This window comes from Aquarana catesbeiana, linkage group LG04, assembly GCF_042186555.1.
Source record: "Aquarana catesbeiana isolate 2022-GZ linkage group LG04, ASM4218655v1, whole genome shotgun sequence".
Taxonomy (NCBI): Eukaryota; Metazoa; Chordata; class Amphibia; order Anura; family Ranidae; genus Aquarana; species Aquarana catesbeiana.
Genome location: NC_133327.1, coordinates 525,714,926 through 525,742,134, shown reverse-complemented (window position 1 = coordinate 525,742,134; position 27,209 = coordinate 525,714,926). Strand labels below are relative to the sequence as shown.

Genomic DNA, 27,209 nt, shown 5'->3' with positions numbered 1-27,209 from the left:
CCTACACAATTATTTATTGTTTTGTTTTAAATAACCATTTCAAATAATACAAGAAGAAGACAGGTAGGTCTGTTTGACAACATGGTAGGAGACTTACGTGGATAAACAGAAACATCAAAGAAAGAAAATTGATAATTGCTTATGGTAAAGTGACAATTACTATAGGGAGCTTATTGAGAAAAATAATACTCATGAGGGTAAAAGTGATGAGTAACCAGTATTATCAAATTGTAACATGGTGGCATTAGAAATAACAAAAAAAAGGGGAGAAGTGAAGGGTGAGAGTTAGAGCCCTTTCTTACTCGCAGCGCCCGAGCATCGGCGGTAAAGCTCCGCTACTTTTAGTGCCGATTTACTGTTGTTTTAGTGGTGCTTTTCGGCTGTAAGCAGAGCACTTCTAACCCCCGCTAGAGGCCGCAAAAGGGTTAAAAGTGCAAAGTGCAGATTCCCATCGATTTCAATGGGCAGGGGCGCTTTTGGAGCGGTGTATACACTGCTCCTAAAGCCCCTCAAAGAAGCTGCTTCCAGGACTTTTTTTGACATCCTGCCAGTGCACCGCTCCAGTGTGAAAGCCCTCGGGCTTTCACATTGGAGTGAAAGGAGAGGCGCTTTACAGGCGCTATTTTTAGTGAGAAGAGAAAGAGTGAAACCAGAGGAAAAGTAATGGGGGGGGGGCGGGGCAGTGGGGAGGTAAGGAAGGGGAGAAACCCTTTTCTCCTTGGGTCCCAGGGGAATGGCAGGTAATCAAGAGTTTAGGGCATAGGGTTTGGGTGGGTATACAGAAACCAGGGTGACCATATTTTCCAGAACCTCTTATAGGTATCAGAAGAAATGGCTGATAGCTTCTTAGTCCTGTTCAACCGTGACTAACCTCTGAGAAATTTAGTACAGGGGACTTCTCTACATAATTACATAATTATTTCATGACAGTTGTGCTTTAAGCAATGCGTCAACATTAAACTGTATTACGTACATACTGTGTCTCTCAAAATTAATTTTTTTAAACTCATTCTGGAAATAAAAGTTGTCTGACTGTCATGCTGGTTTTAATAATGACGTGGGAGGAAGTTATGGATGTCTGACATTACCCTTTTTTTTCTTGATATCTATACTTATTCCAAGTCAGTGAATAAGAAAGTATTGAAGCCATTGTGTCTACAAATTAGTCAGGAAACTTGCATTGTATGCAATGACAGCCCCCATATTTCTGTAAGTAAATGTTTTTTACCACTTGCCACCAAATCACGTACCGTTACGTCATTTGGCTTCAAGTGGTTGTACCAGAGTGATGCTGCAGGCATCACCCCGGTACTGTTTTTTTAGAGCTGGCGGTCGGCAACCAATCAGCTGTTATTACAAGCAGCAGGAGGGGGGGACTTTCAAGTGCAGAGCAGGGGTTTGGGGTCTTAAAGACCCCAGACCCCTCCATAAAGAGTACCTGTCACTGCCTATTACTGTCACAAGGGATATTTACATTTCTTGTGACAGCAATAAAAGTGATCCAATTTTTTTTTTAAAAAGGGACAGTGTAAAAAATAAATAAATAAATAATAATAAAATAAAAATTAAAGCACCCCATACCTTCGCGCTCGCGCATACTGCAAATGTAAACAGTGTTCAAACTACACATGTAAGGTATCGGCACAATTGTTAGAGCGAGAGCAAAGATTCTAGTAAAAGACCACCTCTGTAACTCTAAACAGGAAGCTGTTAAAAAAAAATTAAAGCGTTGCCTGTGGAGATTTTAAGTACAGTAGTTTGTCATCATTCCACAAGTGTGCGCAATTCTAAAGCATGACATGTTAGGAATCTATTTACTCTGCGTAACATCATCTTTCACATTATACAAAAAAATTGGATTAACTTTAATGTTTATTCTCTAGAGTCCCTGCTAAAAAAAATATATATATAATGTTTGGGGGTTCTAAGTAATTGTGTAGCAAAAAATATTGATTATAACTTAAGCAACAAATGTCACAAAAAGGCCTGGTCTTCAATTGGTTAAAGGGTTTTTTTTCTATTTTTTTCTATTTACAGTTTTAAATGGAGGTTTCTTTAAAGTGTATTTAAACCCTAGCATTGAACTTTTCTTATTTGCTACCTTTTGGTCTAATAAATTTACCCCCAAAAGTCTTTTGGTAAACCCCTTTAATGAGTGCAATACAAAATACCCGTTGATCATGTCAGAAATTGCAAGCCGTCCTGTGTTTTAGGCCCGCTTCTTATCTTATCCTATGGAGGAAAAACCCAGCCCTCTTAGTTCCTATCTTCAGACTACGAGTTGTTAGTCCAAACCCCATGTTTGTCCAAACCGAGAAGGAAGTTGTCAGTGCCAGCCCAATCATCTGCAGCTGGGTATTTCCTGCCCCACAGCTGCATGCACAGAAACTGGAGGCTATATGGCCATATTAGGTCAATGATGGTATGAGCATCCCATGCCTTTGTGTACATGCAGCAGTGGGGCAGGGAATGCCCAGGCCGTAGCTGATTGGGCGAGAACTTCCTTCCAGGCTCAGCTGAACATAAGTGCTAACTGAACTCAAGTTTATCTTTAAAGCGGGGTTCCACTCAAATTTTTAACTTAATCTTACCCCCTTCAGTTAATTGCATAGATGTTCAAATGCCGCACAAACATTTTTTTTATTGCTGTAATTACCTTTATATTGTACTTTATTGTGGCACTTCCTGTCTCTCCTCCCATGGGAGTAGGCGTGTTTATTGCCTTTCCCTGGCGCCGCACTGTCTCCTGGGAGCTTAGTGTCAGGCTTCCCAAGAGTCAGTGCAGGAACAATGATCATGCATGTGAACAAGCTGTGAATAAACAGCATTCACCGCATCCAGGAAATCAATGCTTATGGGCTTCACATGCGCACAAGCAAGATGGAAACAGCCAGCATCACATTTTTAAAGTTATTCTTCAGTATGAAAACAGACAGAGGCGGAAATATTACACCCAAACTGTGAGTATTATTTTGAGATTAACAAAGTGTCTCAATGACCTAAAAAAAAAAAAAAAAAAAAAAAAGATTGGTCACTGGACACCCACTTTAAAGCGGAATTCCACCCAAATTTTGAACAATATCTGTATGTATTCTCTTCCTTGCCTAGATGCTGACATGCCGTTTAAAAAAATTTAAATCGCCGTAATTACCTTTTATTTTTCTATTCTTCTTTGCACTTCCTGGTTCTCCTCCCGTGGGAGTAGACGTGTTTCTAGCCTCTCCCAGACTCCTGGGAGCTAGTTTCAGGCTTCCCAGGATGCCGCTGAGCATGTGCGGGAACGAGCAGTGAATGCTGGGAGCACAGCATTCACCACATCCAGGAAATAAATGCTTGTGGGCTTCAAATGCCCACAATGAAGATGGAAACCGCCTGCAGTGAATAATATAAGTTATTCTTTCCGACGAAATCTGACACAGGCGGACATATTACACACAATATGTGAGTATGTAATGCTGAGAAGAAAAGTTTGTGAATGAACTCAAAAAAAAAAAAAAAGCATAGATAGGTGGACCCCCGCTTTAACTGTGGATATTCGGATAGAGGGTGGGTTTGAGAACTTTGTAGGGCTGTCAAATCAAAAGGTATTTTTTCTGTACTTGCAGGATCTATAAAGGGGTGAACACGTGCATATATTACATAGATGTATTGCATATTTTATTTTATTTTGCCCTGACAAAAACTTCTGTTCTGTTCATAGAAGGATTATTGACAGGTCGAACTGAGTTTAATCTGACAGTCAGTAATGTTATTCTTTCAATTTCCTGGCTGTAACACTTCCCCCTTTTGCTGAAATACTGACCTATGATGATAAGGACTTCACAGATACTTCTGATACACATACTTAAGTCAATGACTAAAGCTGACCATAGATAGATTGAAATTTGGCAGGTTAAGCAGGGACTGGCTGAATTTCAATCCATGTGTGGGCTTCCCTGTTCAATAGAAGTTGATGATTACATCGACTTTTGTTAAACAGAAATGCAGGAAAACCTTTGTTGTTCAGTCCATTGCGACAATGGAGAACCCCTCTGTCAGAATACAATGTCTTAGCTGGGAAGATTTCTTCATCCACCTTACATTCGTGGATGGAGGAATTGGATTGTTTTTCAATTCAGCTCACTGGCTGAATGAAAAAAACAACAACCGATATATGGCCAGCTTAAGAAAGCATTAAAGCTAGTGGTTCACTACAGCCTTCTGTCAGGTAGTATTTTCAGAAGTTGGTTCGGCAAATGCAGCCCCCATCTTTCTCTCATGACAAGTGTACATTAAACAAACCTATCACAATAGTTTGATGACTAAACTCATTATGATGTAAGCAGAAAGGCAGAAATAAAATCAACATTGGCTTATTTTGTCACTACTGGAGTAGGTCATGTTAGAAGGTGTGGACATTTTTACTATAGCAATGATCACAACATATCCACTATGGTACAAACTCCACCTCCTTTATCTGCAGACTTTCTGACAAAAGCTGCGTTTATATCTGTAAGCAATATATCATTCTGCGTTTATATCTGTAAGCAATCTATAATTTTCAGCAGTAATTCTATTTCTTCACCAACAAAATTAATTTCTCAAAACCTTTAAGTGTGATAATAATGTTCTTTTAAATGTTAAATTTTACATAAAAATATGTTTTTTTGGGGTGTAGATCTGCTAGCTACAAGGAAAATACATCTGGTGATAAAATACCACAACAAATGTATTACTGGTTTAAGAACCAATCTTTATGCCACGTACACACGATCAGATTTTACAACGGGAAATGTTCAATGGAAGCTTGTTGTTGGAAATTCCGACCGTGTGGGGGCTCCATCAGACATTTTTCAGCGGAATTTCCGACAAACAAAATTTGAGATCTGGATCTCAAATTTTCCCACAACAAAACCCGTTGTCGGAAATTCTGATTGTGTGTACACAATTCCGACGCACAAAGTTCCACGCATGCTCGAAATCAAGCAGAAGAGCCGCACTGGCTATTGAATTTCATTTTTCTTGGCTCGTCGTACGTGTTGTATGTCACCCCGTTCTTGTCAGAATTTCAAACAAGATTTGTGTGACCGTGTGTATGCAAGACAAGTTTGAGCCAACATCTGTCGGAAAAAAAACATGGATTTTGTTGTCGAAAAGAAAGACTGTAAAAACCAGACATAGTTTTGTTCAAGTGCAACATGGAAGCCTCTGAGCAGAAATCCAGACATGGTTTACATGGTTTGTCCAATGATAATTATTCAATGGTTTTAATGGTTTTCTCAGTCTGTATGGTGGACATATATTAATTCTGTCACTCATTTTTTTCTTTTGCTTATTGGTTGTATATATATATATATATATATATATATATATATATATATATATATATATATATACACACTTTTTTTTGTTGTTGTTTTTTTTGGCGCTCAGCAGAGTTTGGTATGTTGAGTGTTTTTTTTTTAGATATTGTATTATACAAACACATGTTGATATAATTTTATCCAACTTTCCTTGATCACAACTATTGCACTGAGCTTACAATTCTCCTTCCAGGAGATTCAGCTAATGATTGTTTTTTACTGTTTTTAATTGTGGGTTAGAGGTACAGTCATTTGAATGAAGGTTGTTTTTATACATTTATCTTTAGTATTTTCCCCTAAAGCTCTCTATATACTGTGCTCATTTATTTTTGCAGTCAAAGTATTCTCCCGTTCATTTTTTTTCTCTTGTTTCCCATACCCCCACCCCTTCCCTTGTTTGTAGGGTTTTTGGGGACTTTTTCTTTTTTTCAGTTGTGATTTTCCTGTAGAGCTGTTTACCTCCCTATCTAGAATAAAACCTGCCCGTGACAACTTTAGACCATGTATTGTAAACATATTTCTTATCATACCCCTTTGCTACCGCACATTTCTACATTTATATGTATCTGTATAATCCAACGGGCAAATATATTTCCTGACAGGCTCCATGGCAGCATACGTGTGGGTAGGCTCTGCCTCCATAACTACCCAATAGGACCCCCTCTCCCATAAATCTTCGCTCTAGGCTGCTATTCATGTTCCTTTTTTGTCCTCCTCGGTAGGACCAGGTGTTCTCCTAACTGAAGATAACCTCCCTACGATCGATGTTGCCGAGTGCCAAAGATTCCTCCGATAGGCCCTGACTGTTAAGCAGGGTATGGAGTGTATAGCAGTGTAGCGCTGAAGATTGGATCGGTTCATCTATGTGCGCACGGTCTGTTTGCCTAATGTTTCAGGCGACCATTATCTGCTGCCAAGTCCGGTATGTGTGTGTATGGATGGCGTTCCTCGGCCCAGGTGATCGTAGGTGGAGGGGTAAGTTTTTACATTCATTCACATATGGCAGCAGTGTTTATGTGTTATCATACCTCTGTGTGTTTTTTTCCTGCTTCATTGGTGTCCTAGATCGGCGCTGACGCTCTCTGCATTCCAGCAGCCTCTCTCTCTGTGACTTCCGGGTACCGGCGTGCGCTCTGCGCATGCGCGGACCCAATACGAAGTCGAGGCTTGGTTCGCGCATGCGCACGATCGTCTCACGTCTGACGTCGGCGATGACGTCACGGGCGCCACTTTTAAAAGCTGTGGAAAGCTTTCAGAGCCCTGGGAATGATCGTGGGGGATACGGCGACTTCCCGGGGCAACTATCTTGGCGATTCAAGGTAAGACAATCTCTATTGTCTGGGGGTGGAGGTCTGTTGTCAGTCAGCTGAATCTGTAAATCTGTCTCTGCAGCTTCCTATTGTATTGACACTATGGACTCCTCACTGCCCCCTAGTGGCCAGCCCGCTTGTAGCAGGTATGTTTGCAGTTTTGCTTTTCTGCCTGTACAAGGATTGAGAGTAGGATTTTAGGACACCAGCTGATTTCTTTCTCTGTCTTCTCTGTGTTTCTTTCCTCAGGGCCCTTCTAGGTCTGATCCACACCGTAGTTCCCATAAAGGAAGTGGATCATCAAAATCACACCACCGGCAATCTTCCTCCAGGTCTAGCCATCATAGATCTCCTTCCAGATCTGAACAGCGCAATAAAAATCCTTCTCACCCCCCTTCATCTCACTCTAGAGAGAGTTCAGGAAAATCATGCTGGGGATGCAGGATGCCTGTTCCAACAGACAAATCTCTCTGTGATCACTGCTTCTCTAAAGCTGCAGATGAGAGGGATGGTGCAGACCAGCGTTTGGAATCTATGGTGAGGCGGGTTGTGAAAGAATCTCTACAGGAGAGAGAGGCCCAACAGCCCCGTGATTCCCCATCAGACCCATTATGCCCTCCAGTGGGTGAAGGTTCTGTGCATGAGACATGGCAATCTTCCCAGCCAAGTCACCCTTCTGCTCCTGTTTCAGATAGCAAATCGGATCTGGAAGATCCTGGCGTGGGGTTTGAGTATGCTTTAGTTCCTTCTTTGGTGAAGGCAGTAAAAGAGGCCTTGAAGTGGGAAGATCCAGTTACTTCCCCCCCAAAACAGAGGAAGTTTTTCAAGCAGCTTAATAAGGAGCGACAGTATTTTCCTTTTCTCTCTGAGCTGGGCGATGTCATTTCTGAGGAATGGAGCAAAATGGACAAGAAAAGTTCCATGCAGTCAAAGGTCTTGAAACTATATCCTTTTAATAAAGAGGAAGTAAAGCACCTTGAATCAGCTCCATTAGCGGATGCAGCTTTAATGAGACTAGCAAGATATGTAACGCTTCCCTTAGAAGACACTGTATCTTTTAAAGATCCTTTGGAGAGGCGAATTGATTCGGATTTAAAGAGGATCTACCTGACGTCAGGAATGGCATGTAAGCCAGTACTTGCTGCAGTCTCCAAAGCTTTGGAATCTTGGTCTGATAATGTGGATGAGTTCCTAAGAGGTATCTCTACTGAAACAGCGAAAGATTCTCCTATCCAGGAGATCAGGCTGGCATCAGCCTTTCTTGGGGAGGCATCTATTGATGTCATCCGCCTGATGTCCCGGGTTATGTTGGCAGCTGTTTCAGCTCGTCGTGCCTTATGGCTCCGTCTGTGGTTGGCGGATCCAGCTTCCAAGCAAGCTTGGTGCCGAATTCCGTTTGAAGGTTCTTCATTGTTCGGCAATAACCTCGATAGTGCCATAACCCGGGCCACAGGTGGGAAGTCTGGTTTCCTCCCTCAAGACAGACGCCTACAAAATCAGAAACGCAGTTTTCCTAGAAGACAAAACTCTGATCGCGCTAGGGATGCGCGCAGCTACAGACCTGGTCGGGAGTTCTCAAGATCTTGGAAATCCAGGCAGTCCTCCGCTGACATCACTTCCGCTTCCGGGTTCCAGGGTGGTTAGCGTGGAGCTTCCACACACTGGACACGCTGTTAAACCTCTCTCAACCAGTAACCAACATCCCCTAAGGTGAAGGCTGCACACCAGCACATCCCAGGACAACACAACCCCTGATGGACATCGCCACCCCATCTGAACTGACTTACCATGAAGGAGAAATTACCAACCATACAGATTGATCCATCCATGTTTATATGCGGTGTGACCTGTTTCAGGTCGAATATCTGAGGTGAGGGGCCATCCATGCCCGGTGGAGGGATACTTAGTCACTATCCAGATATCGATCTCAGCCTGTTTATTGTCACTGGTGGTTCCTGTCTTCTTATCCTGTCACCACATTTTTCACAAGTTGATTAAAGGACTTTTGATTTGCGCAGCACTTTTTTTATTGTTTATGCTTTTGAGGTATTTTTTGAATTGACCTTAGTGCCTGCTTGCATTTACCTTGTTGTGTCCATTTACTAGTCAGCGCTGAATTTAAATACACTTTTATAGTCTTCTTTCAAGAAACCCGCAAAAGGGGGTTCCTCTGGCAACCAGGACGCCACAAAGTCCTTTTGAGATTGGGCCCGCTCAGGCATGCCGGGTGGGGGCTCATCTTCGCCACTTCGGGCATGTCTGGGCGGCCTCAATCCGAGATTACTGGACCATCAAGACGGTCTCCTCCGGTCACAAGTGGGTCTTCAACAATACCCCAAGACTCAGATTTGTTCCCACATCTCTTCCAGGTTCAGAAGAGAAAAAGCAGGTCCTATTAACCTACGTGAGCTGTTTATTGGATCAAGGCGCAGCCGTCCCTGTTCCAGAAAACGAACAAGGCAAAGGCATGTATTCTCCTCTGTTCATGATACAGAAGAAAAACGGTACATGGAGGCCAGTAATAGATTTAACACATCTCAATTCCTTTACCTGAAAAGAAAAGTTCAAAATGGAGTCTTTAATTACGATCCAACAATCAATACATCTGGGAGATTGGATGATTTCAATCGATCTGAAAGATGCATACTTTCACGTGCCAGTGGCAACAGAGTTCCAACAATTCCTCCGCTTTGCGGTAGGCAATCAGCGTCTGCAGTTCACATGTCTACCCTTCGGCCTAACAACGTCACCTCGGGTCTTCTCAAAGGTCCTGTTGTCTGTTGTGGCTCTACTTCGTATCAAGGGGGTTCGTCTCCACCACTATTTAGACAACCTACTTCTCCTAGCTCAGAACAAAGATCAACTGTTAGAGCACAGGAGCTTAGTCATCTCCACACTGCAGGAATTCGGGTGGCTTCTGAATCTAGAGAAGAGCCATCTAGAGCCAACACAATCTCTGGTGTTTCTAGGGGCTCACTTCAACACATTGGAAGGCACCTTCTCCCTTCCAGAGGAGAAGATTGGAGTGATTCGAGACAGAATACACGCAGCTCTTGCGTCGTCTCACCTCTCCGCTCTCCAATGCCTGAGAGTAATTGGCACGATGACAGCTACCATTCCTATGGTGAAGTGGGCCCAATGGCATACACGACCCTTCCAAAAAGGGTTCCTTCAACAATGGGATTCTTCCAGCCAAGTCCAGCGCATACACCTTACGTCATCTATGAGGACGTCTCTCCTGTGGTGGCTTCAAGGGAAGAATCTGCGCAATCACCATTCAATCATGCCCATCTCATGGGTCACGTTAACTTCGGATGCCAGCAATCGAGGTTGGGGCGCTCACTGCCTTTCAGAAGTGGCACAAGGCCAATGGATTTTCCCTGCTCGAGGGATTGTATCCAACATTCTGGAGCTGAGGGCTGCCTTTCCGGCACTCCTGTCATTTCGCCATCTAATAGTAGGGTCATCTGTGATGCTAAGGTTGGACAATACAACCGCGGTGGCTTACATAAAGAAGCAAGGTGGAACTCGCAGCTGGTCTTTGCTACAGGAAGTGGAGCCAATAATGAGCTGGGCTCAGAAGTATTTGTCCAACATCTCGGCAGTTTACATTCTGGGGATTCAGAATGTACAGGCGGACTTCCTCTCGCGAGTGCAAATGGACAACAACAAGTGGTCTCTCCACAGAGAGGTGTTCGAGTGGCTTCTGACCCTGGGAGTACTTCCAGAGGTCGATCTATTTGCTTCTCCATGCAATCACAAAATGCCCAGATATTATTCGATGTTCAGAGACCCTCAGGCTTACGGGATAGATGCTCTCTCAGATCAATGGAAGTTTCAGAAGGCTTATGCTTTCCCTCCGGTACCAGTGATTCTACAATTCCTCCGAAGGCTCAGAACAGAGAAGGTGGAGATCATTGCAGTGATTCCTTTCTGGCCCAACAGGCCGTGGTTTCCTCTGTTATCGCTCCTGAGTTATCAAGACCCAGTTCCCCTTCCTCTCAGGCCGGATCTACTGTCGCAAGGCTCGACGTTACACCCATGCCCATCTTGCCTACACCTCAGGGTGTGGTTCTTGAGAGGGAAAGGCTTGAATCTCTAGGTTGTCCAGAAGAAGCTATTCCAACTCTTCTTAGTGCCCGGAGGGGAAGTACGAACAGAGTATACGAACGGATATGGTCTAAATTCTCTGATCATATGTCTTCCCGGTCAAATCCGTGTAATTCTCCAGCAGTACAGGACATCCTAAGTTTTCTCCAATCAGGACTGGACCTATCTTTAGCAGTCAGCTCACTAAGAGTTCAAGTTTCAGCCATCTCGGCCTTCACAGGAGTATCTTGGGCTAATCACACATTAGTCCGTCAATTCTTTAAAGGAGCTATCAGGCTTAAACCTCAAAGAAGACCTAGGTTTCCCAAATGGGACCTTCCTATTGTCTTGGATTTTTTCTCCAATCTCGGATCAGATCCTGACAAACCTCTTTCCAGGAGAGATCTCACGCTCAAGACCACCTTTTTAGTAGCTGTGACATCGGCTAAAAGAGTGTCAGAGATTAGAAGTCTAGGTTCAGAAGAACCTTTCCTAACTTTCTTTCCAGACAGGGTAGTGCTGATTCCCATGCTTGGGTCAAACCCTAAAGTGACCTCAGTCTTTCATGAAAATCAAGAGATTGTACTTCCTACTTTCAGAACAACGGATGATCAGGATGTTCATCCACTTGACGTAGGCCACACTCTAAAGCAATATCTGGAGGTCACGGCTCCATTCAGACAAACGGAATTCCTTTTCGTTCTTCTCCATGGTAAAAACAAGGGAATGCGAGCTTCGGTCAGATCAATTTCTTCTTGGATTGTGCAGACCATTCAGAGGGCATACAAGGCAAAGGGCTTGGCTCCTCTAGAGGCAGTGACAGCTCATTCGACCAGGAGTATCTCGACCTCGTGGGCAGCTTCCCGGCATGTCGCGCCTGAAATAATTTGTAAAGCGGCTTCCTGATCTTCTATTAACACATTTGTTTCTCACTACTGTGTTGAGCCTGCTGCTCTGTCATCCATTAATTTTGGTTTACAAGTATTGTCGGTTGACAATGTAAAATAAATTTGGTTTCTGTGCTCAAATATTTTTGCCCGCCCGTGTGTATTTTTGGGCGAGTTATTTCCCACACGTATGCTGCCATGGAGCCTGTCAGAAAAATGGACAATTTATATCAAATACTTACTGTAATTTTCCTTTCCTGATAGGCTCCATGGCAGCAGGAGTCCCTCCCAAATGTCTTGAGTAGGCTAGTTACGGAACATGGATAGCAGCCTAGAGCAAAGATTTATGGGAGAGGGGGTCCTATTGAGTACGGAGCCTACCCACACGTATGCTGCCATGGAGCCTATCAGGAAAGGAAAATTACGGTAAGTATTTGATATAAATTTTCAGTTTTTATCCCAATACATATCGCAAAAAAAGCAAAACTTCAGGCGGATAAAAAAATGCACAAATTAATGTTAATCTGTAATCATTAACCTCAATCTGTCCTAAATAATCTCAAAACTGGATGGACAGAAATACAAATGGTTTGGCTGGAAAAAACAGCTCCCATATTTGTATTTAATGTGTATATCTAGCTGTGTGCATGGAGTTCAACTTCTAATGAATATTGGCAACAGAGTCCACAGTTTTAAAAGGAACATGGTACTTTTTTTTTTTTTACTTGCAATCTTTTGTGTTTCATACCTCTTACCACTTTTGGTTCCCACAGTATCATCCATAAGGTCCACATGTATTCTATTACGTCTAAAGTGCTCTTGTGCCTGATAAAAAAATAGAATGTAATTTAGTATGAACACACACACTCAATATCACTAGTTTGTAGGTTAGCCTTAAAGCAGCCCTATCATCTACAAGAAGCAGCACCTTAAACCTGTCTGAAAACATACAAACTTGAAGGGGAACTAATGGTAAAAATGCTTACCTTAATTCTAACGGTCTGACACCCATGAAGTCCCTTGCCAGAATTTTCTCCCCAGCTTTTTTATCCATCTTGATTGACCGGCATGGGATGACATCACTCCTGTACATGCGTAGGACTTCAGTCATCCTGGTACACAGGCAGTGTGCCGGAATGTAAACCGAGCTGTGAAGGCACAGCTCAGTGTACATTCCTAAGGCAATAAATACCCTGCCCATTCACAAATTTTTATATTGTAAATTTAGGTGCACTAAAAATGGAATCTCTGACTTTGCACTGAACCAGCCTTAAAGCTGTTACTACAGGAGGCAGCACCGACAAAGGATGGGCCACTGAAGCCTTTGATTGATGTCCAGGCTTTACTAGCCATCTCCCCTGCAGCCACCGCTGGCTAACACAGGAGAAATCACCTCACCAGTTGGAACAGCCTGACAGTAGGTAAGTATGTGGGTGGGTGCAACGTGGTGTGGCAGCAATAACACACACTCAGTCCAGATGCAATTGAGAGAACTTGTATTGAAGACAAGGACAAACAGTTCCCAACAAGCCCAGCTGAAAGAAGTCCAACCGAGAACATTCATGATTGACAACAGCGTGTAGCGGTCTCAGCCGAGCTGACAGCGTCTAATTGGAGGGGCGAAATGCAGCCTGGCCAGTTCGAGCCCAAGTGGGGAGGTTTCCAGGAAGAGGAGTGGATCCTTACGCTTTCCCTACCCATCTTGAACCTTTCCTTGCCGCTAATACTGTCACAGGTGACCTGTCCTACACGATCCACATGCTAAAGGTGCACCAAACCCAGGCTGTGCTTCCGACATGATGTGAAAATAATCACCCTAGATGTGCCATTATTCCAATTTAAAAATACACAATATTTCACTGCAGTACACATTATTTTGCACTCTTGCTTTCTTCCCCCCTAATGTTACCCTTCATGCATAGGCACAGTGTATTGCAGAATACAAGCAATGGCTGTGGTGAGTTGAACAGCTTTGTTCTCTCGTAACAGGACAAATGATAATAGGACAGGTGCTCACTGGAAGAAGTGTCATGTGTAATCTGCTCTGGCCTTTGTGAAGAAGGCATAGTGTGTGTTGCAAGTTGACTGATTCCGGCTTGATCCTACACCTCTGCATGGTGCTTATACCCTTGTACAGTTAGATGTACAGACAAGGAGCTCTTGGCAGATCAAATGAGACAGAGCAAACCTGCCCCTGACTTCAGAGTTGGCAGCTTCCTGCTAGAGAGAAGCTTTAGGCCCCCAAGGCCAGGGGGTTCTTCTTTTGGGTGGTGGAGGCTGTCACCAATAATTCCATCCCATACACAAATTTTGATGTGGGATAGTACCATGCACAGTTCCAATACCATGGTAAATAAATGTTAGAACTGTGCATGTCCTCTGCCACCATCTTGTAGAGGACACGGTTGCTATATTTTTGCCATTTTATGGAAAATCACAATGTAGGCAATAGGGACAAATGACTCCGATCTCTTCTGCAAGTTGGTGTAATACATCTTCAGTTCTAACATTCTATTAAAGTTATTTTTTACTGTACTCACATGTGTAGTTCACAGTATTAGATCGGGGGGAATGCAAATGCCACACTCCAAACACTATACTGCACATATCATGGCCTGGACCATCACACTCCAGGGGTGTAAGTACAGGGGTCAAAGGGGGTGGCAATTGCAACCTGGTCTAACCCCTTAGGGGGCCCGTGAGACCCCCTGTACTTACACCTGGATTGGAAGGACAGCAGGGGCAGCAGCATATAGAGGAACCGATCTCCTCCATGTTCCTCCTTCAGCCGCTGAATGCCCGCTTCTCCTCCTCTCCCTCCTGCAGGCATTCAGCAGCTACAAGAGAAACATGGAGGAGATTGGTTTCTCTATATGCCACTGCCCTCCATCGCCCCTCCTATGCAGCTTCTTTCTACTGTCCCAGGCCCTCTGCTCTCTTACAGCCCCTTGTGCTCTCTCCTGGCCCCCCTCATCCCCCGCAGCTCTGTTGGGTTCCCCCCTCCCCTCTCCCGCCGGCTGCTGCAGGGGATGCTGTCAGGATTAAGAGCAGGGGAGGGGCTGGTAAACATGTTATTTACCAGCCCCTTCCTTGTCTGAATAGACAGCGTCAGTGATCGGTACCGATCATTGACTCTGTTCATTCATAACTGATTCATTGTAAACTATATTCACTATGCTTCAGTTTGTGAATGAATGGAAAGTTCTGTACAGAGCTATACCTATCCATTAAATTTGTGCAGCTAAGGCTGCAGAGATGGAGATTAAGGGATCTGTCTCAAAGGTGGAACATCAGAAGTCTGTTTAGACCCCTGATATCTCACCAAAGCCCCCCAATGTACTCCTAAAAAAAAATTGGAAAAAGTCAAAAAATAGTATTGTAAAAAAATATAATAAAATAACATTGTAAAAAATATTAAAAATAAAATAAACAAAATAAAAACTACTGACATTAGTGGCGGAACTACCAGGGTCTCAAAGGTTTGCACTTGCCACTGGGCCCTGGTTTTCCACCAACGGGCTCGGAGAGAAGGGCCCAGCCGGGGGTCAGGGGGTCGGGCCTCGGCCAGGGGTCATGGTTACTTGCACTGGGGCCCTGAAGGTTCTAATTACACCTCTGCCATACGTAATGCATCGCACTGTAAATTGTATACTCTGGACCACAGCACATATTATGTACCCTGGAATGCCATACTTTATACACTGCATATTCTAGACCTTCAAAATCCATATGTTGCACTACAGGTTATTTATGCCACACTGCTTCACTCCACGTTTTATATTATGTACCATAGCACTCCACTCTGTACACTCTGCTAATTACTATAATAATAAGGTATGACATAGTGTTGACATATCCAAAAATTCACCCTTACCAACTGTTGATGATTGCAGAAAACTAAATATGTGGACTGTAAGGTGACCTAATAGGTATAGTGTAAGGGCTAAATATAGGACTGAAAATCATGATTCAAGGTGTAACCCATTTTTCATATAAAAAAGGGCATAATCCTTTCATCACGCATGCACTAAAGTTAGAAAAAGCTTGGCCAGAGTGATGGATCAGAAATTTGAACAAAGGAGGAGTAGCTTTTTATCAACTGTTTATTGGTAACATACAACCATTCTTTTTTTATTAACGTATTTTATGATAATCTACTATGTTCATTACAGCTTTATATCATAACAACATTAATAAAATAAAGAATGGTTGTAAGGTACAGATACCAATTTTCTTCTTTTAACAACCCAACATTTTGACAATTTCTAAGCCACATTAAAAAATAAATACAATTATATATTTAATGAACATCATATTATTTAAAGTGTACCTCTGGTTCTTCTCCAGTTAGTGAGATAGTTGGAGAGACAGAACGGAAGGCTGTATTTCTATTATTATGAAGGTGTCTGCTTCCATAAGCTGCCTTGGCTCCTGGGACGCTGGATGGAGATGGGGAATCGCCATTGTTGCTCAGGCTGCTGTTGCTCATTCTCAAGGGACTGGAAGACAACTTTAAGGGAATTGGAATATAAATATTGTCTGGATCTTTCTGCTGTCAGCTAACGAGTACAGCTCTGCCAGCACTACGAAATGAGCACAAATGTTTCTAGGAGACATGGCTGCATAGCAACCTGTATACACACAGGGCAGGGTTGTGTTCATGAACAGGAGGAGGTGTCATTGAGTCACAATGTGAATTGCTTGGGAAAAGGTTTCCGAGAAAGTTTATACAAATAAAAAAAAAGGTAGCAAAAAGGTTATTTTTGTAGCAATTTGTCTAAAACACACACAGTCCTTAATGGCATTGTAGCTTTAAGAGACATTACTGGAAGGACTAGCTAGCTGAGTCTTGCTGCTTACACATCCTTGGTTGGTTTTTAAACAGGAAACACTGTGTTAAGTCTTCCTAAACTAGAAATAAGTAAAACTGCATCTTTTAGTTAAAAATCTGTTGCTGAGTACTTGAGGATTAAATGTTGGCTATGCTGATTTAAAACCCATGTCATTTTCTAAATTTAAATATTAACAAAAAATGTTATATGCACATATAATATTTTCCTAATAATCAAATAAATGATCTAACAAACATGATTTGCATTTATGTAGCCTATATAAAGTTGACACTGTGTAATGTTATATATTAAAAGCTATCAAAACAATACTGCTACATGGCAGCACCGAGATTCTGGGTGCAGTTACCAACCTATATACATAATATACAATACTGTGCAAAAGTTTTAGACCCCTTTCACACTAGGGCCGCGGCCGCGTTAGCGCTAAAGCGTTGCTCATTTTAGCGGCGCTTTAGCGCTGTTTAAGCGTCGCTTTTCGACCGCTAATGGGACGCTTTTAACCCCAAAGAAGGGATTAAAAGCTCCCGTGTTGTGTTGCTTCCAAAGCGCTTTTTAGGCGCTTTGGAAGCGATGCCCATTCATATCATTGGGCAGTTCGTATTGGGAGGGCTAAATACAGTGCTCCCAAACTTCCCCAAAGATGCTGCTTGCAGGACTTTTCCTAACGTCCCGCAAGTGCACCGCCCCAGTGTGAAAAGTCACACTGAAATGAATGGGAATTTGTTTTCAGGCGCTTTACAGGCGCTATTTCTAGCGTTAAAACACCTGAAAACCGCCTCAGTGTGAAAGGATTCTTAGGCAGGTTTGAAGAAATGCTGTAAAGTAGAAACGCTTTCAAAAGTATATTATTTATTTGTTATTTTTATAAATGTATAAAATTAAAAGTGAGAGAACAGAAGATAAATGTAGATCAAATCAATATTTGGTGTGACTACCCTTTGGCTTAAAAACAGCATCAATTCTTCTAGGTACACTTGCACACGGTTTTGAAGCAACTCAGCAGGTAGGTTGTTCCACACATTTCAGAGAACTAAGGGACCAGGAACCAGTTGAATTTCGATCCATTTATGGGCAGTTTGGTTGTACAGAACTTGATCTACCGTTTGACTTCTGTATAACCAGTCTGTTGGATTTTTCCTGCTCGATCAGCATCACTGGCTATAGCCAGCAACCCCAATCAGTACTTTCTGATGGCAGGTTAGAATATAATACCTCAGCAGGAGGATTCTCTCATCCACATCGAATGCGTGGACTGGGGAATCGAGTAATTTTTTTTTCATTCAACCTGCTTGTTGAGCGAAAATATATGACTCATCAATGGGCTGCCTTTTGTTTCAGCAGTTTCTGAAATACTCTTTACCCACTTAAGGACCGCCTCACGCAGATATACTGCGACAGGGTGGCCCTCCTGCGTGAAATCATGTACAGGTATGTAATTTCGTGCAGTGGGTCTGGGGCGCGCTCTTCCGCTGTGATTGGACACAGCAGAAGCCAATCAGTGGGTCCAGCGGCCACCGGGACCCGCTGATCGTTAACAGGAGAGGCAGGACGGTGGTCTGCCTATGTAAACAAGGCAGACCGCTGTTCTGTGAGGGAGGAAGATGGAGATCTTGTGTTTCTGCTAAGCAGAAACACAGATCTCTCTTTTCCTCCAGTCACAGTATTCCCCCCACAGTTAGAAAGCATTCCCTAGGAGCACACTTAACCCTCTGATCACCCCTGATGTTAATCCCTTACCTGCCAGTGACATTAGTACCGTTACAGTGCATATTATTTAGCACTGATGACTGTATTAGTGTCACTGGTCCTCAAAAAGTGTCAGTTAGGTGTCCGATTTGTCCGCCGCAACGGTGCAGTCCCGCTAAAAATCGTTGATCACCGCCATTACCAGTAAAAAAAATAAATACAAATTCCATAAATATATCCCATAGTTTGTAGACACTATAACTTTTGTGCAAATCAATCAACATACGTTTATTGGGATTTTTTTATTTTTACCAAAAACATGTAGCAGAATACATATTGGCCTAAACTGATGAAGAAATTAGATTTTTTACATTTTTTTTTTTTTATTAGATATGTTGTATAGCCTGTGGGTCCTGGATCGTGATGATGTCAGCTTTAGCCCCGCCCCAGCGCATTTCATCATAGGAAGGCATTCTCAAGGAATCAGAGAAACAGCAACAGATTGACTTAAATGCTGACTCCTGCCCCAAATGATTATTCTTACAATTTCTTTTTTCTTATGCTAATCTGTTGAAGAGAAGTGCCACAAGTTAGGGAGCGCCTCCTACCAGCCAATTTAAAATGCCAGCTTCTGCTGGTGTTATTGTATAAATGTTTAAAGGTAACACTTTTTTTTGTTTTCAGAAAGGAGAGGGATTAGAACATCAGTAAGGTTATATCTGTCTGTGTCCCCGTTCTCTACTTGTCCTGTTTATTGTCATACCCAAAAGCGTAAACGAATGAAAATGCCAAATTTTGGGCTGTTACCAAAACGGGAATAGAGAATACATCTTCCAATGGGGTCACTAATTCTGGTGACCCTAGGGATAACTAGTGATTCCCTCCCATTAGAGGCATTTTTTTCCCAATTCTTGTTTTGGGACAGGAAGTAAAGGGAAATCTCTCCAATGGGACACAGATGGCAAAAAAATGACAGGAGATACATAGCTACTAACTGTCCCTGATTTTGGGGGACTGTCCCTGATTTGGAACAAAGTCCCTGTGTCCCTCTTTCCTCCTTGTTTGTCCCTCATTGTGGTCTGATCTATATGGTTGTATATAAAATGCACTATTTATCTTTCAAAAAGTGTTTCAAAGTGCTAAACCTTTCATCCAGTTTCTAAATTGCTGCATTTGTAAATTTCAAGAGCCAGTATAAAGGAATAATAGTGGTAAAAAAAGCACTTGTGGGTTTAACTAATCATGTTTTTATGCATTTTTCATAATTTTCATTTAGGGGTGTGTGGCAGGGGGTGTGTCCTATGCCTACATACTTTTGCTAATAGGTGTCCCTTGTTCCCATCTCAATAACTTGGGAGGTATGGGGTTATAACCCTCTCCTACACTATCCAAAATGAAAATAAAAGTTTTGCTTTTAGCTCTATTTTAAGTAATGCAAGACGTGCATGTGCATGAGCCATGAGCAGAAAAACAGAGCAGAAAAGGCACACTAACATACAAAAACAAAACATAACCTTTCAAATTTAATTCATTCAAACAAATTAAACCAAAAAATTGGAAAGAACAGAACAGGTACAGTACAATAAAACTAATATCAACTAATATCCTAAGAGATTGTGTTAAATTCTAATGAAAACAACACAGAAGAAGTTCAGTGTGTTTGTGATAAGTTCCAATACAATTAGCAATATAAAAAAGAAAAGTAAAAGTAAATAAAGGAGAAAAGAAATATGAGGCTAGAAGAAAAAAAGGAAGGAAATAGGGAGGACAGTAGGGAAGTTAGAGGGGGAGGTGAGGATATGGTTATAAACAGAGTAAGAAGGTTTTAGAAGCAATGGGTGGGCATAAATTATCCAGGAATTTAGAATTTTCAGCATGAATAGTAGAGTGGGTGACAGCATACTTCCCAACTTTTTTGTTAATCTTAAATCCATTGATGCAGTTTGTAAAGTGCACAGAAATATGGGAGCTTTCATTGTACTTGCAGACGCCAACGCTGACACCCTACAAATGGGTGTCCAATAAGGACAACATTACAGGACCTACATTAAACATTAACATTTTAACATGTTGTTATAAGTAGCCTGATAAGATCTTAATATTAACTTGCATATTTCAAATGCTGTAAAAAGTAAATTTGAGGATCATTTGCCACCATCTGCTGCCAAGATTTGCTGCAATTATGAAACAACCGCTGACTGGGTTTACCTGTGATTTTACATTTCCCACTGTTCACCCCACATCCCCATTCCTCGGTAAGAAACCCAGGTATTTGTGACATTCAGCATGTTTACAATATGGCCAACGTTACATTTGCTGCACTGACTACCTTTCAGCTATTGCTGTTTTTGAAAAATGAAGCATAGAAAAAAAAAATTATTCATGATTGATTCCCTACCGAGATAATCATACAGTGGGTGCAGGCGGTGGCCATTGTTTCCCATTTGTTTCCTATTCAAAGCCTGGGCACGCTCTTTTAATTATGTTTTAATACACGAGGAATTGCAATACCTCCACCAATTGGGAAACATAGGAGGCATCCATCACAGCAAGCAGCAAGCACAGAGTTCCATCTACACCTTACTGCAGGCGTACTACCCCTGTAAGGGGTTGGGGAGCTGGTTACACCGAAGGCACCCACCGCAGCAAGCAGCAAGCAGAGTGTTCAATCCTAACACACTACAGGCGCATTACCCCTGCAGGGGTTCCGGGAGCTGGTGAGTAGGCAACCACAAGGGGGAGCACCAAAGTCACCAGGCAACTGTCTCTGCACTAAAGTCACCCTTGGGAAATTCCTAACTCAACATAGTTACTCTATTGAGATATATCTGCTGCAACTTCTAACAATATGACCTGCTATGCGTGTATGTGATTCTATTCCATAAACTAATGTATATATGGCTTGTGATTAAGGCATTTTGACCTAGGTGCACTGTATATGAATTGGTCTGTGAGTAACATCCACCCCTTGATGCACACCATATGTGCAGTTATGTAACTGTATTGTATGCATATAAGTATGTATGGGGGTGTCTTGTAATACATGGAACACAATTTTTTGATTAGTGCACATATAGAGGTATAGCCTCTAGCTCCATTATTGGGTGCTGGATTGCAACCTTTCATTGTGTGACATCTAATTAGATCTATTTATATCGTCTCTAGATCATACATCTTCTATCATTATACCAGTGTGGATACACCCATATAGTTGACTTTATCTTCACAATTTATATCTTATGGGGAATGCACTCTATGAATGCTATATAGGTATATAAGAATGGTATGGTTTAAGTACTCCATAAGGCTATCCCGGCATAGTCCTAATATTTAGGTTTTCAGGTAGCGCCAAACATAACCATTTTTATTTATTTTAACACGATTGACAGGGCACCTCATTGGGGTACTCTGTGTAAGGGGGGCAGCAACCTGTGGTTTCTGGCCTTATAGACTTGTCCTAAGCGCAGTTTTTTACACACGAGATACCATGCAAATCAGGAGGCACCGGTCTCCTCCAGTTCCTTGCCACACATCCTATGGGAGCCCAGGTTTCTGTTCCAGCTGGTACTAGCCTTCAAAGCCCCCATCATACCAGTAGGCATACTATACAACCAAGCATTCCTACCAAAAGGCCAGAATGACGGCGGAGCACCCTGCTGGACACTGATGATACTACAGTATCAGTATAACAGATACTACACTTGATCCTAGCCAAAAGGCAGAGAAGCAAACAATGTGCTCTACACAGGGGCCACTGGAAGGAGGTTGGGGTATACATTGAATATAGCCAGCAGCACTGGGGCATCAATAAATACCTTGGTGAGGGATATTATTTGGATAGCTAGAGGGCGAGCAGAAAATTGCCTTCAGGACCACTGTGTCCTTGGTGTTCACAGGGCTAAAGCTTTATTAATATAGTTGCCTGCATGTCTGTCCTCCTTGCTGGGTCCTCCTACAGAGATTAAATATTGAAATCCACATTCAACACACTGCAAATGAATACCTTAGCCTAAAATCCTAATTTTCATATGACCAATTCTGTTGTCAGCTGTCCTGAATCCCCAGTCATCTGCGTCACATACTGTATATCTTCAAACATACTTCTCAGTCATCCCCTTATTCATCTCGTTCGTGTTTACTTCATTACATAGATTGCCAGATCGATGACTCATAATGCCAATATAATATTACAGAAAATAACCTTCAGTCCTCTGTGTAAAACATAATAGTGTGAACAGCAAAAAGTTATCATCTGTAAACCCTGGCAAGTGTTTTAGGGATGACACAGTTCAAATTCAACAAAAACTGTCCTAAAGGACCTGCCAGGCCCTCACTGGTCCTAATGACACAGCAGTCTACTACTTGTGTTATTTGGCTTGATACATTGTAAGCTGTTAGGCAATCTCTCTTCAGCATACAAAAGTAATAACCCTTTCTTTGCACATGAACAAAGATGTAATATTATTCAGGGTACAGAAAAGAAAAATGCAGATCACCACTAAGGCACGTAGAAAACAATTGTTCTCTTTGTGCTCCATTCCCACCACAAAGCCAGTGTGATGTATGGTAGAGATGTGCATGATGAAAAAGTTTTGTTTCAGATTAATTTGTTAAGTCACTCATTTCCTTTCATCATATTCGTTATGTTAGAATATTTTTTTTCTGAATTAGTTTATTATATTCCTTGTCCCAAACTGATTTGTAATTTCAGAAGTTATTTCTCAAGATTCAGATTCATTTGTTATGTTTTTTCGTATGCTTCAAACATTAAAGCTTGGTTAACACTGTTGGGACCCCAAAGTTGTGTGATTTCCAGTGTGACTTTGCATTGCAACTTGCTTGAGACTTTGCAACTTCAGTACAACTTTCATGCGACTGATGTTTTGTGACTTTGGCCAATCATAAAAATACAGACAGTGACACATATTACTGAACTTACAAAACCCTCTGAAGTTGCAAACAAATGAATGACGAATGATTTTGATGTTTTCATTATAGTTTCGGATTAATCGAATTCGTTACTCTTGTGATTCGGAGATTCGGATAAATCTGAATCTTCGAATAACGAAAATTTTGTCTGAATTTCGATTTGTAATTAAATTAATCACACATGTCTAATGTATGGTGCAGTGTGAAAAAATGCAGACATACTGCAGATCATTATATCATATTTTTTGATATATAGTGCTTGCTTTTGGTATTTTTAGAACCCGACTGGGGATTTTAATTTTTTACTATATAGAGGAGAAAAAAAATTAGAAAGAAAAAACTGTGTCTTAATTTCTGCTTAATTTCTAATGTCAAAAAAAAAATGCCAGAACAGCACAGAAACACCCCAAATGACTCCTTTTTGGAAGTAGCCAGCACAGGGGATATTACCTATCATTAAGCCAATATGTCCCTTGTGCTGCTGGGTGCTGCATTCCTTGAAATATTCATCCTCCGATGCCCCCCTACCCTCGCTGCATCTGAAGATTATGGCAGTAAAAGAGCTGAGGGAGCTTTGACAGGTACTCATAAAGAGTGCCCGGCTATATCTGCCCTTTCCGCCCAGCTCCTCCTTTCATAGAAGCCATACTATAGCTTCCATGAAAGAAATACAATCTATAAATGGAGAACAGGCGGATGAATGAAAGATCCGTTCCTCTAGTCATAGATTGTGTGCAGATGCAGCCACTTTTCGGAAATATTTTGACAGCTGCCAGTGCTGGCTGTCAAAACCCAATGGCTGGCAATGCAGACACATCCATCTGTGCTATATAGCATTGATAGCATTGAGCTTTAGTACAGAGTAAAGCTCTCCTTATTTCTAAAAAATTGGGCCATGGTGCCCATGGACAGGCTGAAGAGGACCTAGTGATGACATTCTGTGAAGCGAGGAATCCATATCAGTGTATGGCCAACTTAACCACTTCAATACCAGGCAATTTCACCATCCCACCCATTCCAGTTTTCAGCTTTCAGGACTGTCGCACTTTGAATGACAATTGCGCAGTCATGCAACACTGCCCCATATGACGTTTTTATAATTGTTTTTTTTAGACAGATAGAGCTTTCTGGTGGTATTTAATCACCACTGGTGGGTTTTTTTTTCTAAATAAACTCAAAAAAGACAAAAAGAAAAAGGAATTCGTTTCTGTTATAAAATTTTGCAAAGAAGTTATTTTTCTTCTTCACCGATGTGCACTGATGAGTCTACACTGATGGGTACTGATGAGGAGGCGCTGACGAGGCTACTCTGATGGGTACTGATGAGGAGGCACTGACGAGGCTACACTGATGGGTACTGATGAGGAGGCGCTGACGAGGCTACTCTGATGGGTACTGATGAGGAGGCGCTGACGAGGCTACTCTGATGGGTACTGATGAGGAGGCGCTGACGAGGCTACACTGATGGGTACTGATGAGGAGGCGCTGATGAGGCTACACTGATGGGTACTGATGAGGAGGCGCTGACGAGGCTGCTCTGATGGGTACTGATGAGGAAGCGTTGAGGAGGCTGCATTGATGGGCACTGATGAGGAGGCGCTGACTAGGCTGCACTGATGAGGAGGCGCTGACAAGGCTGCACTGATGGGTACTGATGAGAAGGCGCTGACGAGGCTGTACTGATGGGCACTGATGAGGAGGCGCTGATGAGGCTGCACTGATGAGGAGGCGCTAACGAGGCTGCACTGATGAGGAGGCGCTAATGAGGCTGCACTGATGGGCACTGATGAGGAGGTGCTGACAAGGCTACACCGATGGGCACTGATAAGCTGCACTGATAATCAGGGCACTAATGATCAGTGCAACAATGTACTTGCTGTGCCCTGTCAGATTGGCATTCTTTTCCTCACACGCTGTCTCTGTGTGAGGAAGGGAGAGCCAATAACCGCCAAGTCTGTTTACATGTGATCAGCTGTGATTGGACACAGCTGATCACGTGGTTAAGGGCCGCTGTGATTAGCTCTTCACCCCAATCTGTGATCCAAAGCACACAGCGGTCATAGATCGTGTCCAATGCACGCCCCAAGGAGGTCCTTGCAGAACTAAAGGCCCACGCCGTTCGGCTACAGTGTGGGCAGAAAGTGGGTAAACACTTAAGTCTAGTACAACTTTTTCAATTTTTTAGTTGGAGGTGAGTTTGGTTCATGTTTCTGGGGCCTGCTTTGAACGTGTGCTTCCCTCCCTTATAACTCAAAAATATTTAATATACAATATATGTTACAGGCATTACTGTGTGATTCTGAACAATAGCTACATCCCTCCCTATGGGAGATCTGGCTACGCTTGGACTGGAGTAGGGTATGGGGATGTTAGGCTGACCGGAAGAATCTCCATTTGAACACATACTCTCATGCCCCATTTGAGGTACGGGAGGTTTTTTTCATTTGGGTTTTTTTTTTCTCTCTTCTTTCATGTATGATCCATAGCCATGTGTAATATGTAAAAATTCTGTATATTAACACCATTTTTCTCTTCTTTTTCATATGCACCCAAAGCTGAGAAATATGTACTCCTTTATATTTACTAAATAAACTATTACCCTTTCCTGATGAAGCCACACCGGCGAAACATGTTGAAATGTGTGGACGTAATATCTATTTGTATGTGACTACAGTTTTTTCGCTGTCAATGATAGGCGAATGTGTATGTACCTATGACTGTGATCTATACTGTATTCCCTATTTTTTATCAGTTTTTTTGTAAAAAATAAGTACATTTTTTAGATTTGAGTATATTATTATTTTCTTCATATCAAATGTACCTTTAAAGTCCCATTTCCCCTACCTATCAATCTCATATGACTTAGGGATGTTGGTACCATATTATGTTGAAGTATTTTGGAGCTGACCTCTGCCCATATCTCTGACTTAAGTCTAGTATACACCACTGTCAGAAAAAAAACTGACAGCTCCAGTCGGATCTCCCTTGATGTTCTATTGTGTTCTGACAGGGAAACGATCCCCCACCAGAACACTCAGATTAGCGCTCTCAGCCATTGGCTGAGAACATTGATCGGAGGCTGGTCGGCTGCTGGTTCTTCAGCATGCTCGCCTGACAGAAGCCAGCTGAATGGCCAGCTTCTGTTGGACCAGCTGCCATACATATGGACCGAATGTTGGCTGTTTTTTATTGAACTGGCCGATGTCGGCCGACCTTCAGCCCATGTGTAATAGGTTTTAGCTTCTTCTTTTACATGGTTTTTCTGCATGCATTTTTTTTTTTTTACACAAGCAACAGTATCACTTTAAAGCAGGGGTTCTGAACCTGGAGTTCATGGACCCCTAAGTGGATTGGTTTCAGGGGGTCCTTGACGGTCAGATAAAAAATAACATTTACATTCACTATACAGTCCTCTCCCTTGTTCCAATCAATGGTTTCTCATTGATAGCTCTTGCACATTCATTAGAAGCACTGGCAGCTCAGTGTACATGCATTAGAAGACTGTGAGCATGCAGGTAAGTGCGCCTTATTGCAGAAGACACATAGCAGGTCTTTTCTGCAATAAAGAACTGCCTGCTTGCAAAGTTTTACATTTTAGGTTTAATTCCACTTCAAAACAGTGACTGTCCCCATCAAACAAATGGCAACCATTTACCAGCAGAATGCTCAAGTGATCTAGGCAGCCAGTGGATGACCCATCTCACCAACCTCGCCTATAATTGAAAGGTCATCTTTTGGTATCTGGACCATTTGAATCTAACAGCACCATATCAGTTCATGAAAGAATACTAAAAAGCTCTAAAGGAAACTAACGCCTTTATGTCTTACACAATCCTAAACAGAGAGTGTGCACAGCGATTCATGCCAATACTCACCTTCAAACAATATCCGTGATGTTTGGCCATGTATAAACATCTATTAAAACAATGGAGAACTGCTGGCAGCACTTCTAAGCATTTTAAAGTGTATGTATAGCCAAAACTTTTTTATTTTATTTTTTCAATAGAGTGGGGACGGATAAGTTCCCTGTCAAGTTCTTTTTTTTTCTGCTATATCCGCACTGAGTAGATTGAGCATTAGAACTGAAGGCACAACTTTTTTTTTTCTCATTTT

General features: G+C 42.2%; 1 protein-coding gene and 1 pseudogene across 1 annotated transcript in view; both read right to left on the bottom strand.

Moving 5' to 3' along the window:
• Positions 1 to 16,288, bottom strand: part of CCDC170 (coiled-coil domain containing 170) — a 128,711-nt gene extending 112,423 nt beyond the window's left edge. Inside the window, exons 1-2 of the mRNA XM_073627827.1 lie at positions 15,959 to 16,288; positions 12,377 to 12,453 (exon numbers count right to left, since the gene is read on the bottom strand). Coding sequence (XP_073483928.1) covers positions 12,377 to 12,453; positions 15,959 to 16,117 — 236 coding nt within the window. The 5' untranslated portion in view covers positions 16,118 to 16,288. The remainder of the gene's footprint in view (positions 1 to 12,376; positions 12,454 to 15,958) is intronic.
• Positions 16,289 to 21,793: 5,505 nt separating this feature from the next.
• On the bottom strand, positions 21,794 to 21,898 carry LOC141141979 (U2 spliceosomal RNA; annotated as a pseudogene).
• Between the last annotated feature and the right edge of the window lie 5,311 nt (positions 21,899 to 27,209).